A 19,241-nucleotide genomic window follows, 5' to 3' on the forward strand; every position below is an offset into this window, starting at 1 on the left:
CTACACAGACACACACACGCATAGACCTACACACACACACACACACACGCATAGACCTACACACAGAAACACACACGCATAGACCTACTGGCAGAGACCTATAAACACACACACACACACACACACACGCATAGACCTACACACAAACACATGCACTCATAGACCTACACACACACTCATCACGCACGCACGCACGCAAACATGCATGGACCTGCAGGCACGGACATAAACACCCACACACACAAACACACACACACACACACACACACACACACACACACACACACACACACACACACACACTAACAAATGCATCGACGTAAACACATCCACACAATTTGACATAAACACACACACACACAGATACTCACAGTGTCCTGGTGTGTATTTGTGTGGAGTTGTTACCTGTGGCACTGATTCAGCTGAAGGGGGAAGAAGAAGGTAAAGGGGCGCCATCAGCAGAATGCCGATACTGATATGTTAAGCTTGCGCTGTGTTGTATGTGATGGTTTGAACCAGAGCGATGCACATCGATAACTGGCTAATCTGTTCTCCTTGCTTTCATTAGGAAGAGCGGTAGGAACATTTTTATAGGTTAAAGTGGGTAACTTTAATGGTCGACTCAGCAGGATCCAATTGAAAATCAAACTAATACTGCTACTGCTCTGAATACTTAGTATACTGTCATTAATTAACTAATCAATCCGTGCATGTCGTTATTTGTATTAAAAACAAGTTTATTTTCATGTTGTTGGGCAGTGCAGTGATTAGGCTGTTCGACTCCCAGCTGAAAGGTACTTGGTTCAATTCCCCAAGATCCCAGCCTCACCACCAGGCCGCCTTGAGCTAAGCATTTGCTAAATGAAAAAATATATAAAGAGGTGTTGCTTCTTTGCTGAGCCAGTTCCCAAATCTCTCAATCTTTCACACTGTTTCTCTTTCTATCCTTCCTGCTCTTTCTCTTTTCTTTTTCTCTCTCAGCGTCCCCTGCATGATCAACTGAGTGCTCAACTCATGTTTATATATGGCGTCGCAACCTGTGTTCGAGCCAAGTGGATAGTTTAAATCTCCAGGGCTTCTGACCAAAAGGCGAATAATGACCTTTAAAGGCTAAACCACGACAATGGAAAAATAAAGCAAAGCTTTCAAAATAGTTTAATGATTAATAGTTTAGCTTTGGCAGTCAGAGCGCGACAGCTGAATAGATGAAGTGAGAGATATCGTTGAAAATATAATTATTCACTTGGAATATTAAACAATGGTACATTTACATAAATGATATGAATCACTACATTTAAACACAAAATTATCTTAATTGAACACGGGTTATGTCAGTCGGTTAATCAATCAATCCAAATTTATTCAAATAGCGCTTTTCCGGCCAGACAATAAATGCAAGAAGAACAAGAAAAAAGTGATTTATACAAATCAGAGTGACAAAGATACATTTCAGGAGAAGAAAAGATTATTCACCACTTGATTAATGCCACGAATTGTTCCATTCATGTTATTTGCAGAATAAAAGTAGTAGTCTCTGCCCTTGAATATGTTGTTAAAGGCTGATAGACAAGATCTTGGTCTTGTCTATTCTAGTCTAGTAGTCTGGTTTACTCTGGTGTGGTGTGGTCTGGTATAGTCTAGTCTAGTACTGGTAGTCTAGTAGTCAGGTCTTGACTATTGTGGTGTGTTCCTTGGGAATTCTGTTCTAGTGCAGTCTGCTGGGGTGGTCCAATCTAAGTAGGGTCTGATAGGCTATGGTCCAGTTTGGTCTGGTCTGGTCTCCTCTAGTTGAGACTAGCCTGATACTGGTCTGGCATTTCCAATCTCTGAACACAATCCCTAGGCACTGTTCTTCAGCTTGCCTCTACCCCGTGCTCCAACATTTACTTTGCTCCTAGCCCTCACCAGAGAAGGCATCCCCTCTAATTATTCTCCTAATTCACAGTCCGTTTGAAGGAATAAACTCCCAACTCTACTCAATTTTCTCCACGACTGCAGATTCTGGCTTTGAGTTCAGCAAAATCATGAACTCAAGTTCAGATATACTTTTAGATTGGTAAGTTAATTATAAATTACTATAATAAATTAATAAATATTACCATATTTATTGTACTTTAATATTTTTTTGGTTTTGACAGGAACTAATTATTATCTAGAAGTATTTTATTATATTTAGTACTATGCTTATCAAAGAACAACACAATCGTGCATAGTCATATTATGAAATAGCATGCTATTGGCAATTATTTATGTGCAATCAACACAATATTAACTAATTTTGCTGAACCAATTCAGTTCTGTATGAGGATTACCACGCAGTGCTATTTAATTAGCACAGAGACATCAATGACCTGACACATACACACACACACACGTGCTATTAAATTCCTTCTGCTGTATTTTGTGGCATTTGTGAGTTGTCGTTTGTTTTTACGGCGCACTCGCGCATTATTTTCTGCAGACGGCGGCGGCGCGATAGTTTTGCTTCCCACCATTTGATTTGATTGTACCCAGAATGCATTGTTGTTTACATGCATATCTGTGCTCAGAATCTCATGCCACAAACAGTGGGCTCGTGGCCTGCACTTAGCAGCAAAGTTGTTCATGAATAAACAATCAGCAGAGACAGCCCAGACGCAGACAGCTTTGCGATATCCCCGCACCCTTTATATCCACAACACCCTAGCTCTGGGCTCGTCTGGCTATGCTTTGTTTCATGCCTAGAACCACCTGCTCTCCATCCCATGTCCTGTTCATTTAACCCTCTCGATTACGCATGAGCTGAGCTATGACCGCCATCGACAGCCCTTCACCTTTACCACAAGCAGCGGCACTTGAATGTACAAACTGCTACTATTACTGTTTTGATTTGAAATTATTATGGATGCATATTATGCATGTGTATATTGTTCTTCATAATTCTTTATTTTCTCTTCTTCTTAGTAGTAGTTGAAGATGTAGTACTAGTAGTAGTGGTAGATTGTAGTACAAGTAGTAGCAGTTGTAGTTACTGTAAGAGTTATAACGATAGAAGCAGCAGTAGTAGGTAGTTGGTGTGCTAGTCGTGTCGGGTATATATATATCTAGGAATCACTTCAAACGATGACGTAACTTATGCTATCAGTTACCGTTGACCGTGTGCATTGCGCAATTTCAATCAGTCTGAGTTTCTCAGTGAAAATGGACAGGAGTGCTAACAATTCCAAGACATTAAATAGTGATGGCCTCACTGCTGTACAAATGACAGCTCATAACAGCCAGCACACGTCTCCTCCGATCCCTAATATCTCTGGGTGGAGGCGGTGGTGTGTCGGTGTGGATCTTCCGTGGGCCTCATCAGCGAGCGGGGCTATCTGGGATGTTTTCCGGGTTCTCCCCGGGTCTGTTCTGAGCAGATTGCTATGTAAATCCCATTGACAAAGCATGTCGCTCCCTCTCAGATGAAAAGGCTTTTCTCGTCTCAACTCTATTTCACAGATTTGCGGTTTTCCCTCCAAAGCCCACCTTTTTATCTGATTGTGGGGGGGTGGGGGAGGGTGCATGCCCCCCAGGAACCTATAGGTTGGAGAAGCAGAGCGAGACTCATTACATCCTTGTTGAATCCACGTCTGGTTACATCCATGCCCTCAACATGTGCTCCCTGAGCTGCCACATGCATGAGCCTTTAGCCCCTAAAGCCAGTTAAATCCCACATGTTGTAGCCTGAATGCGTCGCATTAAGCCACCCGACGCCTGTACCGCTCAACACAGACGTATGTAATTTGAAACGCCGTGTATACAGCGCCTTCAATGAATCATAACATGAGACGTCGCTCCCTCCGACCCCCCTCCGCCAAGATAACCGATACATGTATGGTTGACCACACAGCTTGGAGTAGCCTTTATCTATCGGGAGCGAGCAATCTCAACTGATCTCCATCGTGGCCTGTCGGCTCACACCTCCCCCTCACGTGTGGAGCGTGTGACGTGTGTGAAATGTTAACATGGGAGGTCTCTTCTCGCGGCTGAGTGCCTTCATGGACCAGCGATTAATTATGACGCTTGATTGCTCTTCAAGTGTTCACTTTGATAAGCAGTTGCCTTTAGAACATTTTGTTTTTTTTCCTTTTTTTCCGGAGCTGTCCTAACCTTGATTAATGAGCGCATATGCATGCAGCTAATTCCTCCCCCCCCCCCGTCCTCCCTCATACACAGCAGTGTTAGGCCGCTACATCCCCACCGCTCTCCTGTTTCCCACTGTGCAATTAAAACCTAGATATTGCAAAACAAATTCTGTCAATTTTGGCCAATTTGGCTGTTGGTTTCAGTTTATGTATGTATGTGTGTCTGTGTGTGTGTGTGGGGGGGGGTTTGTGTGTTGCTGTGTCATTTTATATTAGTATTTGTGATTCCTGATTCAGTTTTTTGGTCTTTTAATTGTTACCATTTTTTGGTATTGTAGCTCCTCTTTTCGAGTTTTAAATGTTTTCAAATGCATGTGTCTGATCGTTTCTATACTCTATTTGTATGCGTTTCTTTCTAACTTTAGTTTCTATGGTATGTGTGTTTCTTTCCGACTGTTTCTCTATAATATGTACATTTCTTCTTGTCGTTCCTCTCTATCATGTACGTTACTTTCTTGTTTGTTCTTATGATGTACCTGTTGTAAGACGGTGGTTGTTCTTATGATCTACTTGTCTTACAACAGGAAGACACGTGTCTTCCTGTTGTACTTCATAAGAACAACCACAGGAAGTAATGTTCCTCTCTAATACGGATGTTTCTTCCTTGAGTTGTGCCTTTCCTTCCCATCTCTCAACAACCTCCTTCCCTTGGTTCCTCCTTTCCGTCTGGTCGTTCCAGAGATCATCTACAGCTGGGTGTTCAACAAGTTCCCGTCGTTCGTGGCCGAGGACAGCCGGCGCTTCATCTCCCAGCAGACGGGGAACCTGTACATCTCCAAGGCCCAGCCATCCGACGTGGGCAGCTACATCTGCCTGGTGAAGAACAGCGTAACCAACGCCCGGGTCCTCAGCCCTCCCACGCCCCTCACACTAAAGACAGATGGTGGGTCGCCGCGCCGCTATTACCTCTGATAGCTCAACCCTTGCTAGTGTGTGGGTGTTAACCAGGTCTGCACTCTGACCGGTGGTCAGATGCTAAATGTCATGCCCTCTTTTCCCCACTCCCTCTGTTGAGAGCCTTTACAGACCCAGTGAATAGATATAGATGGTGTGTGTGTAAATATAGGGTCTCTTCATTGAGCTGACACTCTCTTGTTAACACTAAAATAACTTAAGGTAAACTTTATTCATGGCAACAGAATTACAGTACTTGAAAAGGATATATTTATTTTTTGAGAATATGCAAAAAACTCAACAAGAAATAATATGAGTATAATCTAAATGTAAAAATTATTCCAGGCCTAGTTATTATAGGTGAATGGAGCATAGCTGTATCTTGTACCACTACTTAAAAACATGTTGTGGTCATCCTTTACCGTGTCACAAATGTGTACCATTGTTAGTTTTAATGTACTTTAAAATTATAGGTGAAACATGCTCTCGCGAAGGTCTGTGTTTATGCTGGCCGGCTTTTGACTTGAGGAAACAGCGAAGACAATGGGGTATTCTTAGCAATCATGTTGAAGCAAAAAGTAATGAATAGAATTAATAATTTTAATGACTCCTTCTTGAAAGGGTCTCTCCTGCTCACTGTGCTGTGCTCTCTAAACCAAACAGATGCCAGAGAGATTTGTCACACTCAGTGTGGGCAGCCATTTTGTTTGCACCCATGGCGTACATCAGGAAAAGAACTAGCCATTAGGGAAATCATTTTCCGGCATACAATTAACTGAATCAATGGGCCTTGCTGTGGATAGGTTTCCCGCCCTTTTTTCCTTTGCTAGCCCCTTTGGAGCCTCGCCAGAGAACGGGTCGTCCGATCGGCCGCAAGTTTTCACTTAGAAAACTCTTTCATCACGCAGAGACACGTTCATCACCCCACATTGCCTATCATCCCCAACGTCGTAACCAAGCAATGACAGGACTCCCTTGATGGGGGGGTTGTGAACGCCCTGGGTTACCCTAAATATTGCAACAAGCAAAAACAAACCTTCGCGGAATTGCCTGTTCAAGAATCAAATCTCTTCCGGACCGGATCCTCCTCTCCCCGCCAGGCATTTGCATAACCTTGTTGTGCAAAGCAGTCCTCAGAGGGACGCTCGTAATGTGAAGGCATTATTCTGCCCGATCAGTTTTCTCTGCTGATTAGTCCTGACGGCTGATGAGACTTTTGATAATTGTGGTCACTCCCGACGTAAACGCTTCACAATCATTCCCAAAAGGCCACTCTTCGGGTAAAACCCCAGGTAGCAAGAAAATAAGTCAATTTGTGCTTTGGGATCGCGACATGCGGTTACGAGTATTGCATTAGCATAGATGGAACTGAAACGGGTTTCTCTCTCCCAAGCCCCCGAGCCAAACAGCAGCATAATGAAATGCTCACAGCTGTGTGCCCGTCACAGAGGACGTGGGGATTGGCAGCTCTTTGTCCTCCAAAGCTCACGGACGCCAAGCTACATTTAACACTGGGGGATTTGCGTGGGGTTGTAAAGTGTTTGGGGTCGAAAATTGCGCCAGCACATCTCACCAATAGACAGCACAATAGCTTTTTCGACGTGCGTCCCTCTCAGAGTTACTTGAGTCGGAGCCATCAGACCCAGTAATCTCTGGCCCAGTAAAAGTGACTGATGGGGATCGCGGGAGAGGCAGCTAGAGCGAGCCGGCACGTTCGGAGCTCGCTCGCCCGGCTTCTCTTAATCAAAGCAAGCATCTGGCCGCCATTATGAGCTGCTTGAAGCCATTGATCTTTACTTAGCGGCCTAGATGGCATTGAACTGGGAAGGTTCACAGGCCCAATCTGGCCCAGTGGTACACTCACGATATGTAGATGCACTTCCCCGAGTTAATACACTAATTATTGCGAGGACAGACTGGGCATTTGCGGCTTTGATCGGAAGTAAAGGAAGTGGAATTATACGTACCATTATACTGATTATATCTCCATGTGAGACACTCCGTATTGATCGACTGCTGTGTTTGTTCAGATACTCATCAACCTGTCTGTGTTTTGCTCTGCGGAAGAACAAATCCAAACAAAACTTTAAACTTAAAACTTGAAGCCTCATCCAATCTTTCTTTGTATTTGCCTGCTTCTGTCACCACAGCTGTTATGTATTACATAGTATTACTTTTGTCTCTCAAGGCAGTGTAGCATAATGTTTAGAAAAGCCTTGAATGCTAGATCGCTCCCTTATGCTGGTTTCCATGTCTTACATTAGTAAAGAAATCAATCAATTTGTACATAATCAATTATGAATATGTACAGTTGGAGGAAATATCCATAATTGTATATTATATCTAAAATAATGTTACATCTCATGCTATGATCTTATATCATGTATATAATATTATCAGACATATATTGCATGATATGTTTGCATAGATGGATGGATACATGGATACGTATAGGCACTTGTTAGAGGATGCATTGCTGTAGCGCTTTAGCGTTTGTATTGCTCACGTAGACATGTGATCAGTTCCAGTCCCGTGTTCCTCAGAAACACGGCAGATCTTTAGTTCCATCCCCGAGGTATCGTTCAGGAGCAAAACATTGGCAAGGAAGCGAGTGATCTCCATTGCTCTCTGGGCTCCCATTACACAGCATCGTTTGATTGCCAGTTAGTGCGTGAGAGTTTGAGCCCCTTTCTTCCTTCTAATTTGAAATTAATTTACAGTGATTAAGGAAGTACCGTACTCTGCCAAGGGGTGAAATGCATGATGGGTAGTTTCCCCAACCCCCTCTTCCCCACAGCCCTCTGATGTGAAAGTGACTGCCTGCCGGATTATTTAGCGTGCAGCGTGGGAAAGACGGACGCGTGTCTGCGTTGACGATTGCTATCCACCATACCGGTCGACGACACAGTCCCCCGCCCCTTGCCAACGTATTGACTTCTGAAACTTCAAATCAAACTCGTTATCCAATAACTCCTACTTCTTTTTTTCAGCTCGTGAGTCTTGTTATTTTGGGCACAGAGGTAAACGTGCGAAAGGAAAACTTGAGCTCGTCACAGCGATGTCAGCGCGGGTGGTGGAACGCGACGAGATGCTTAGATGTTTGTTAAAGTGCTGCCAGTGTGGAGAGGCGCTGGATCCCACCTTCGGAAAAAGCCATCCGCGTGGAGATTAATCTAGCGCCTAACAAGATTTTTAATGCATGTATTTTATGGGTTAAAATCTTCATATGATTATGATCAGATCGCCCCCCCCCCCCCCGAATGCATCGTATAACGAAGTGAATCACAGGAATTGTAAAAAAAATAAATAAATAAAAATAATACTAATATAAAAGTGTCGAACTAAACAATTGATCATTTTTATGCGATAAATAATCGAATTGAGAACATAAAGCCGGCAGCAGCAGCAGCAGGACGGTGGGCCGTCTCTTAGTTAACGGAGGGCGGACGGCCCATCCGTTACACCGACTGAACAGCGTATTGAATATACCATGAGGCCAATGAAATACCGCAGATTCCTTCCATCCGAGAGCTGCGTTGGACCCATAAATAGTAAAACAAGTATAGGACTTTGAAATTGAAAAGTTCTCGCGACAAATATCATAAAAAAAATAAAAAAATCCTTCCTCCATATATCGTGGCCCCGCAATTTGAAAAATCTATTATTTCCCCCGTGATCTGAATGCATCACGTGAGACACGGCCACGGTATGCAGGAGACGGAATTATGTTTCCCTGGAATGGCACGGCCGTAATTTATCTCAATGTACAGAAACAGCTCACGGAGCACGCCGTGTGAGAAAGCGCGCTGATGGGGAAGTCCGTAGCGTGCTGAGCCGTGGGCCACGAGCATGCGTCTTTTAAATGCTTTGAGTTTAGAGAGTCACACACACACACACACACACACACACACACACACACACACACACACACACACACACACACACACACTCATGCAATATTCATGCCTCCGTTTCCCATTCAATAAGACAGATAATGGTAATTAGAGGCCGGATGAGAGTGTTTTTCCTTTGTTATTGCAACTCTGCCCAATGCCATCTGACATATCTTCCAAGCAAATGGATACAGATGGGACCTGTACTGCAGTGATCGACCCTCGGACGAACGGGAGGTCGTCCATCGATATTTCTAGCGGGAGAGCGCGGTGCTCCTAGCGCCCGTTCACCGCGGCGATGGCAGCTTGTCCCTCTCTCGTCCTAGTGGGGAGGGGTTGTTCAGTAACAAGAGCATTCTCTCTCTCTCTCTCTGGTTCCGGTTCTCGTTTTCACTTTATCTTGTTCTCTCTCTCTCTCTCTCTCAATCTCTCTCTCTCTCTCTCTCTCTCAATCTCTCTCTTTCTCTCTCTCTCTCTCTCTCTTTCTCTCAATCTCTCTCTCTCTCTCTCTGTCACTCTCTTTCTCTCTCTCTCTCTCTCTCTCTCTGTCTCTCAGGACGTGTGCGTCCAACTCTCTGGACGACCGGGCCTGTTTCACCAAGCCAGCTTGTGCTGGGGAAGTGCATGAGCTTCAGGCGTTCTCAATCGATGAAATGCATTTTCTTTTTATGGTTTCACATAATGATTAGCTCTGACGATGTTTGGCTCCGTTGGTAGAATATATTTCTGCTTACTTTTAAATATTTTAATCAAAAAATGTGACAATGCCGTGACCCTTTTTCATTCATCAATAGTTAATTCCTCAATGGCGTATTGTGTTTCCTTTAAAGGCTTTTAACAAATAACACTGCGGATGAAATCTGAACTCAATGGGGACAAAGCAGTGACCAGCACGGGGCAATTAGACGTCACCAAATGTTCTCAGAAACCTGGTTGTCCATGGCAACTGTTTCCGTCGAGCCATGGGAGGCCATTATGAATTCTATGTGTGTCTGAAAGTTAACATGTCTTCCTTTTTTCCCCATCTCTCTCACTCTTGTGCTCTCGCACTTTCTCTGCCTCTCTCTCTATCTCGCGCGCGCTTTCTTGCTCTTTCTCTTTCTCTCTCTCTCTCTCTCTCTCTCTCCCTGTCTCTCTCTCTCTCTCTCTCGCGCGTGCCCTTTATCTATCTCTCTCTCTCTATCTATGCCTCTCTCTCTCCCAGGGGTCATGGGCGAGTACGAGCCTAAGATTGAGGTGCACTTCCCCCCTTCCGTCCTAGCTGCCAAGGGGCTCACCGTCAGGCTTGAGTGCTTCGCTCTGGGGAAGTAAGTCGGCCGGGAATTCAACCATTTCACATCGGGGCTCGCAGCGAGAGGTTGGAGCATTTTTTTTTTTGCATTCATAAAGAAAGCAAAATAAAAAGGAGCTACATCGTGAGAGTAGTACCGCCGCTGTGAACGTGGAGAGGGACTACTTCCTCTATTACCTGACGGGGAGGAAACGACGGGGCCTTTAGATGGTGGCTCAGGGCAGGAAGCTAAGTGGCCGCTGAGAGTGAAGCATCATCGCCTCTCTCGTCCGTCTGACATGTTATTGCGCAGAGAACAGCACCAAAGAAAGGAATACGGGCCCCCCGGGCGGGCAGAGTGCTGCTATAATTGAGGGGCCCTCTAATGTTCCAGTGTTTTCCCCCTGCCTCCGACTATCTGTTATGGCAGTGGAGAGAGCCAAGGTTATGTCTACGAAGAGAGAGCGGCTGGTAGCTAAGGGACTGCCAGGAGCTGGGGGAACGGTTGCTCTTTAGCGTCCGTGCAGCTCAAAGTCCTGGATAGCTCGTTCTGCTAGCCGCGACTGGTTCGTACCATGGGGACATTCAGTTAAGATAAGTTAATGTAAAATGGGGGCTGAATGGTTTTCATTGCAGATTTTGAAATGTGAGTGTCGCAGCAGAAAGTAGAGGACAGTAATATCATTTGAAAAGAGATTCAAAAATATTTAAAATTATAATAAAACAACCAAATATACTGTATATGCAACATATTTCTTTGAACAATTGTAACAATGAAAAAATTAGTGTAAGACATCATTAACAGTATATGCTACATTATTGACACTGCATTATTATCATTTCAAAAACCAAGGATATTACAGCTGAATATGAAAATAATTTCATATTTAGAATTGAGATAATAATTAAATTTAGATGTACAACATTTTTTAAGAAGTGCCTCAAACGGCAAATAATTAAGAAACTAACAAGATCTACTTCAGTGCTCAAATAGCGAATGAAAATGCATGGCGGCAGTGAAGCCACGATAACACACATTGTGTTTGTTTTGCTGCAAAGCCAACTGTTGTTTTGCGTCTCAAGGAATGATTTTGTTTATAATTATTAGTGCTGAATTATGCATTAGTGATGAAGCGCAAACACTAATCTGTTTAGCGTGTACTCATGGGCTAGACTAGCCGCCGAGCAAAAACACAATTCATTATCTTTATAATGCCCATTAGCCACTCGCTTTCTTAAACGCCCAGACGTAGCTCTTGGCATGTGCGTTGCCTCGCTGTCAATCTACGACACTGTTGTTGAATTGGATTGAATTAAGTGGCTGACGGTTTGAAACCCACCTCCGGTGGGGTACTCATTGTGCTCGTGGGCTATGCGTCAGGCTGTGATGGCCTGATATAGCCTCAGCCTTCTCCGGTTCCAATGAAAGATTCATCCTTGCGGTCCATTATGAAATGCCAGTCTTTATCCAGCAAAGGAGATGAAGTCAGAATTAGCTTTTGTCCCGCCGTCACTCCCAGCGCGCGGCCGACCGTGGCTCGGTATCACACGTGGGCGTGTGTGTTTGAATGCCAAGTCCCTCTAATGTGATTGGTGGCAGTGTTTACCAGCCGGCGGTGTTTCAAGGAGCAGGTAGAGGACACAAGAGGTCTACCTGATGAGTGAAGGCTGCCCTCCACTCAAGCTGCCCCCGAATAAACTCACATTATCACAGAGAGACGGAAAGATTGATGGACAGACAGACAGACAGACAGACAGACAGACAGACAGACAGACAGACAGACGGATGGTGGTAGGGAGAGATTGATATGTAAAGATGGAGGTATTCATGGATGGATGGATAAATGGATGGGTAGATAGAAAAACAGAGAGGGAGAGTGATGGTGAGAGGGATATATGGATAAAGGATAGATCAACATTTATGCATTTGAGAGTGATAGGGAGAGATGGATGCATGTATCCAGATAGGTAGATCATTTACTTAGATAAGTTGAATTTCATAAAAAGCTTGAATTTGCTGAATAATAGCTGTGCTAAAACTTGCTATTTCTTTCTCATTTTCTCAATAACTTACTTACATATACCTACCTACTAACTTAGCTGTACCAACTTATATCTACTTATATCCCTCTCTCTCTCTCTCTCTCTCTCTCTCTCTCTGTCTCTCTCTCGCTGTCTCTCTGTCTCTCTCTCTCTCTCTCTCTGTCTCTCTCTCTCTCTCTCTCTCTCTCTCTCTCTCTCTCTCTCTCTCTCTCTCTCTCTCTCTCTCTCTCTCTCTCTCTCTCTCTCTCTCTCTCTCTCTCTCTCTCTCTCTCTCTGCGCACGCTATTCTTCCACCGCCAGAAAAGCAATTACCCCCTCTAATTATGGACAACAACGCTCCTCTTTACACCTGCAATTAAAGCGCGTCCTTGATGTTCAGAGGGAGCAGAGAACACATCCCGTCCAGCTGAAAAGGCTCTCCCATGAGTTGTTTCTGGGCCCCCTTCCCCATGTCCTTCAGCTGTACTCCACGGCCCGCTCTATCTAATATAGAAGTATATAAATAAATAGTTACCTTAATGGAGCATATGCCGTCCCTAATGTCTTCCTCTGACCTCTGTAATGTATTATTTATTTTGATTATTTTATGCTACTTTATGGATATGTTTTGTGCTCTTTTTTTGAATCGCTTCTTAATTCTATGATCGTCCTGTAGGTTCTGCTGTGATCACCCTAATTTCATGTCTTGGATTCATTAATATATCTCGTCTTATATGGTGCAGGCTTTTAATCAAACATGAAATGAGATATGAGGAGAAATGTGAAGTAACAATGCATGTTAAAACTAAATAGCAACAGCGACGCAAAAACTATGATTGATATATTGTATTGTGTGTATTGTATCTTCAGTGAAAACAGTTCAGTGTATCCATTGTAGGATGCCTAAAGCGTACCTTTCTGTTTCCATCGTATGAAGAGGCTGTAACCTTCATGAGTTCAGTCACGTTGAACCGAGACCGTCTGCTTAAAGCATGGCGTGTGAATATGCAATGAACACATGTACGCATGAAAATGTTACATAAGCAAAAGTACAAAGTAAAAGCGTACCTGTTGAACCCGACTCACAGAAACAAGAAACACCTTTTGAACAGGGATGGAGTCAGGAGCCGGCAGCTCTCGGCTGCCGAGACGAGAAGTGGTTTCTGAGGCACAAAGGTTGTGTTTAATTCACAATCGTGATCAGAATACAACGGGGCGGGGGCCTCGATGTGGCAGCCGCGGTGCCCATCAACGTCTTTGTGAATTCTGAGCAGCTGAAGGAGGGAGATGTGGTGCCTCCATTCATCCGGGCCGCTGTGATTGATGGCCGCCGCGGATGGTGTTTCTACGGCCGTATGTTTTCATCTCTCACAGACCTGTCAGAAGTGGCTATGATACAAGAGCTGTCCTGATAAACCACAGAGAGACACGCTCCTTCATGGCGCGCAAGGCCATCTATCAGAGCCCCCCCCCCCCCACTTTGGAAAACTGACGGATGACATTCCTCAGACCCTAATCATGACGGATCGCCCCGGGATCCCGTAGTCACACGGGGATCTGAATATTGAATATTTTCTCTAAAAGCCCTCCGGATCTCATTTGGTGGAAGTATCAGTAGCACCTTTTGTGTTTAAGGACCGTGCTCTACCCCCCGGAGTGTGACTATTGATTGGCCCTTTCAAAGTCTGCCCATTTCTGTCATCACCCGTGGGAGAGTTCACCCTGATGTAGGGCGCATGGATCAATCTACTGGCCGACACAATGGACCGTACCTACTCGTTGACTGATCTATCCATCATGCATCTGGTTGGACACTCCCTGTTGTGATGTCATTATCGTGGCGTATTTTTACATGGCTTATGATTGCCAATCAACATCACACCTGGTGGCCCAGACATGGTCTGGACTTGGTTCTATGTCTGGATTTGATGCAAGAAAGTTATCCTTCGTTTTTAGTGGCTTTCTACTCGGTATTGAGCATGAGGATAACCCTTTACAGAAAGAATATGCTTTTTCTCTTGGTCAGATAAATTGAGTCGGTTGGATTTTAAAACAGTCTCTCTGGGTAGAATGTTCTAGATGTTTATTAAAAGCGGCTCTGTGTCTTATGTGTGTAATTATCTTCACACATCACCCCTTCCGCCATGAAATAAACTATTTAGACCAAAGTAAATATCTTAAGATGTGTTTCTCTTAGTCATTCCATTAGTAGCTTCATCTCAGTGGGGCTAAACCTGTTTATTATATGTATTCCTCCCATCTTCGAGCGTATACGTGAACCTCCAAGCGACAGTGTGAAACACACTGCTCTGGTGCTTTTTTTTTACAATTAGGGCATTTAGCAGACGCTTTTATCCAAAGCGACTTACATCAGTTAATATACACATTGACACACCGACGGCAGAGTCAACCATGCAAGGTGACAGCCAGCTCGTCAGGAGCAGTTAGGGTTAAGTGTCTTGCTCCGGGACGCATCAACAATCAGCTAGGAGGAGCTGGGGATCGAACTAGCGACCTTCCGGTTACAATTCGGTTACAAATCGGCAACTGCTCTGCCTCCTGAGCTAAGCCGACCCATACTCGTACTACACTGCACAGTAGTACAGTAACACAAAGCAGAAAATGACTACAATTCAAACTGTGTGAAGGTATACGTTTACTTTGACCATATCTGTGTAATCTTGCTGTCCTCTCCATCGATTTTCCTCTATTCTCCCTCCGCCCCTTTCCTTACTCCCTCTCCAACCTTCTCACCTCTACCCTTTCCTCCACCCATTCCCGTCTTACTCCCTACCGCCCGTTCCCTTCATCTCCTCCTCCCCCCGAAACGTCTCCTCCACCCCCTCCCCAACCATCGACACCCTCTCCCCATCCAACTCCACCTGCTCTCCCCCTCTTACCGCCACCCTCCTATCGACTCTGCCCCACTCTCTCCTCTCCACCACCCTCTCCTCACTCTCTCCTCTCCACCACCCTCTCCTCACTCTCTCCTCTCCACCACCCTCTCTCCCCACTCTCTCCTCTCCACCACCCTCTCTCCCCACTCTCTCCTCTCCACCACCCTCTCCTCACTCTCTCCTCTCCACCACCCTCTCCTCACTCTCTCCTCTCCACCACCCTCTCCTCACTCTCTCCTCTCCACCACCCTCTCTCCCCACTCTCTCCTCTCCACCACCCTCTCTCCTCACTCTCTCCTCTCCACCACCCTCTCTCCTCACTCTCTCCTCTCCACCACCCTCTCTCCTCACTCTCTCCTCTCCACCACCCTCTCTCCCCACTCTCTCCTCTCCAACACCCTCTCCCCACTCTCTCCTCTCCACCACCCTCTCCTCACTCTCTCCTCTCCACCACCCTCTCCCCACTCTCTCCTCTCCACCACCCTCTCTCCCCACTCTCTCCTCTCCACCACCCTCTCTCCCCACTCTCTCCTCTCCACCACCCTCTCCTCACTCTCTCCTCTCCACCACCCCCTCTCCCCACTCTCTCCTCTCCACCACCCTCTCTCCCCACTCTCTCCTCTCCACCACCCTCTCTCCTCACTCTCTCCACTGACCCCCCCCACCCTCCCTTGCCCTCTCCCTCCCCAACCCAACCTACTATTCTTCCCCCCTACCCTCTCCTCCACCTCTCTCCTCCCCACCCACCCTACTATCCTCTCCCCCACCATCTCCTGCCTCCCTCCTCCTCCACCTCTCTCCTCTTACCCCCCCCCTCCCTCCGTCGCTCTCTCCCTCCCCACCCGCCCTACTATTTCTCCTCCACCTCTCTCCTCCTCCACCCCTCTCCTCCGCCCAGCCCCGTGCCCACCATCACCTGGAGGAAGATCAACGGCAACATCCCCAAGAAGGCGCGCCTGCGGAAGTCCCAGGCGGTCCTGGAGATCCCCAGCGCCCAGCTGGAGGACTCGGGGACCTACGAGTGCAAAGCGGAGAACCCCCGCGGAGGCACGGCCTTCAAGGGCCACCTCCAGGTCTACAGTAAGTCTGGGAGTGAATGGAGACCGCCCTCGTGACCCCCACATCACCGTGTCCATCAACCTAACACCATAAGATTCAGATTCAGATTTTATTTGTCACATACATACAATGCAGTGAATTGTTAACGGTCGGTTCCATGCTAAGTAAACACACAACAAAGACTGACGCAAAACAACCGACAAAAACAGTAACAGACAAGAAACAATACATCTAAGATGTCAGGGGGTTTTGCAGATAGGGAATAAATGGTTTTTAAATAGAATATATGTAAGTGCTTTAGCTCAAAAAGTGCCTAATCTGTGCCATTGAAGAGTTAGGTTTTTATACATGTGCATGGAAAGGTGTACGTTTAGCTAAGCATTTTGCAGTAGTCTGAGGACATTAGGGTGGATGAGAAGTATATAGAGGTGGTGTAAGGGATTATGTGACGAAGTGAACATCAGCAAGCTCAAATGTTTTTTTTCCTTTGAATTTGGATGTGCTAACCACAGACAAGAACACGGTGTCATTATAGTGTTGATGTTGGCCTTCTCTTGATATCCCGTGATCTCCGGTGATTTCATACGGTGATGATTTGGGAAGTTTTGCCATATCTTTTCGAATCATGTCTTTTCGAATCACTTGACTGCACAACCTCTGTAGGCCTAACCTAATGGGTCAATGGACGATAACACGCTGTTGTTTATGGAACCTCCCTGTAAGTAGGCAAAAGGAGTGCTTGTGCGGACGTACCCAAGCAGTGAGGGTGCACTGTGTATGAAGCTACCAGTGGTGGAACACGAGTGGTCATTACAGGGCAGCAGTAATGACCAAATATGGTACTGTTGACTAGCTTTTTGTTATACCATTTTTTCTTTTTTTTAAATGAGTCGCTTGAGATAACATCTCTTTTTCAACATTCGAATAGGCCTTGTTCAGGGTTGTTCTGAGCAATAGTTGAGATTAAAGGGGCTCATCAAGTATGTCCATTGTTTTATATGTTTGTTGTATACAATTGATAGTTTTCGTTCTTTTAACTTTTTTATCCCATTTTTGTGGATGTTTCCTTTTTTGTCAGCTTTGTTTGAACTCAGCCATCAAAGGAATCAGTGTTGGTTGTTTTGAAGTCACTTAAGCACAGTTTGAAAAATAATAACGCTAAAAACAAACATAAAAGTGGAAAAACTGGACCCAGACGGGTCAATCCAAACCGTTTCTTCTCTGAGGCTCGACTGCATTACAGTCACATGTATAATAAGGAATATATGTAACAAATTTTTGCGTAAGTGTCCCCACAGAAGCACTTACAGGCAGAGGATCCCTGGTGTGCTTTGATATCCCTTAAGAAAGATCTTGTTAAAGCTCCACGCTCTGAAAACCCCGCCGATGGACACGGCTCCGTCTAGACAGGACGCAGGACGTGGTGAGGTGCGCTGAGCGTCTGAAGTCTAGCGCCTACTTTATCCGACGTTGATGTATAAATTGCCTCTCTCCTCGCCTCGCAACGCACCCTGTTTGGTGTCATTGTGTGAGTATGCAAATGACGGCGGAACGTTTGGCTTTCACCTGCAGTGTCAAATCAGCAAACAGGCACCGTGAACTTCTCATTACCATTCAGATCGTGAGCGCTCTGATGTTATGCCAGATGATCTGTAAGGAAAGCTATCTACATGAATGTTCTTATGCTGAAGTGTTGGGTGAGGGCAGGGGAGATGAAATGTGGTGTGATGAGATAAGGTGAGGGGTGATGAGTGAGCTAAGGTGGGATGAGGGGAGTTGAGATGTCTACCTGTTGTTGTTGTTGTCACGATAGTAACTTTAATACAATACCTTTAGTAAATATCGATATCCCAAACTATTTTTCAATACCACAGGGGAAAATTCATTCAACATTGAGGGCATACAATTTTAGATGAATATAAAATTTCTGCCATAGTATGATGACGAGGTACGACAACAGAATGAGGTACGGATTACTGGAGAGAGACAGCAACTCTTAGTGAGTGATAGGAGGGCTATGTGTGCACTGTAGCGCTGAGTGTGTCTGTCAACTCGCTGTCGGAGAGAAGAGAGAGCGAGAGAGCGCTGCTGGTACTGGTCTATTAATACTGGGGAGAGTAAGTATTTTAACCGTGTCAAATATTCAGTATCGACATGTATCGAAAAACAAATCTATATTTAATTTCTTTACTGCTACCCTTCAGCAACGTCCTAACCCCTACTGCTCAGTGTTTAAGTAAGAAATTCGATAAGGCACTTGAAACTATTTGTAGCAAAAATACACAGGATGTTACCAACGTGTCCATGTGTGTGTTTGCCCTGGTATAATCATCTGAAAAATACACAAGTTGACGACAAATGAATATGTATATGAGGCAGAGGCGTACGCAGCAGTAAACACGGCATCGGTGCAGATGTGAAGCTGTGTGAGTTCAACACGAAAACCACAGAGCAGAAGTTGTGTTCGAGTCTCAGGCGGATAGGAAAGGCAGTCCGCGGGGCTCAGGCCTGACCCCAATGCCGACCACTTTACCGAGCCCTCCGGATGCTGCCTGCGTAGGGGCTCCCACCCTCTGGGTCCCCACAGCCCCCGTTGGCTAGGGGCCGCGCGGCTCCGTGATTACGGTCGGCGTGGTCCCCCTCGTCCGCGTGACGGCGGGTCAGACTACCCGGCGACCTGGCCAAATGAGATCCAGGGGGGCGCTGCGGGTCAGGCCGGGTGTGACGCGGGGTGATGGAGAAGCAATGGGAGGCGCGGGGCAGCAGGCGCCTGGGGACACTGTCCTACAGGGGGGCAGGGCCACTTAATTATCTCCCACACCTGGACATGCTGCACAGTGGCCCCAGAGTCACACGCAGGGGGTTAGGGTGTGTGTGTGTGTGTGTGTGTGTGTGTGTGTGTGTGTGTGTGTGTGTGTGTGGATTTGAGTGCACCTGTGTTATGAATGTGTGTGGGGGGTGCTTGTTTGTGTGTCCATGTTTGCTTGTTCACAAAAGATTGTGTGTGTGTGTATGTGTGTGTGTGTGTGTGTGTGTGTGTGCA

The 19,241-nt window shown here is 45.7% G+C and overlaps 1 protein-coding gene across 1 annotated transcript in view; it reads left to right on the plus strand.

Moving 5' to 3' along the window:
- The window catches only part of cntn5 (contactin 5), a gene marked incomplete at both ends in the record, with an annotated part of 97,552 nt that overhangs the window by 30,638 nt on the left and 47,673 nt on the right, over positions 1-19,241 (plus strand). Inside the window, 3 exons of the mRNA XM_079732968.1 lie at positions 4,843-5,046; positions 10,155-10,257; positions 16,038-16,219. Coding sequence (XP_079589094.1) covers positions 4,843-5,046; positions 10,155-10,257; positions 16,038-16,219 — 489 coding nt within the window. The remainder of the gene's footprint in view (positions 1-4,842; positions 5,047-10,154; positions 10,258-16,037; positions 16,220-19,241) is intronic.

Source organism: Pollachius pollachius (genome assembly GCF_949987615.1).
Source record: "Pollachius pollachius genome assembly, chromosome: 3".
Lineage (NCBI taxonomy): Eukaryota > Metazoa > Chordata > Actinopteri > Gadiformes > Gadidae > Pollachius > Pollachius pollachius.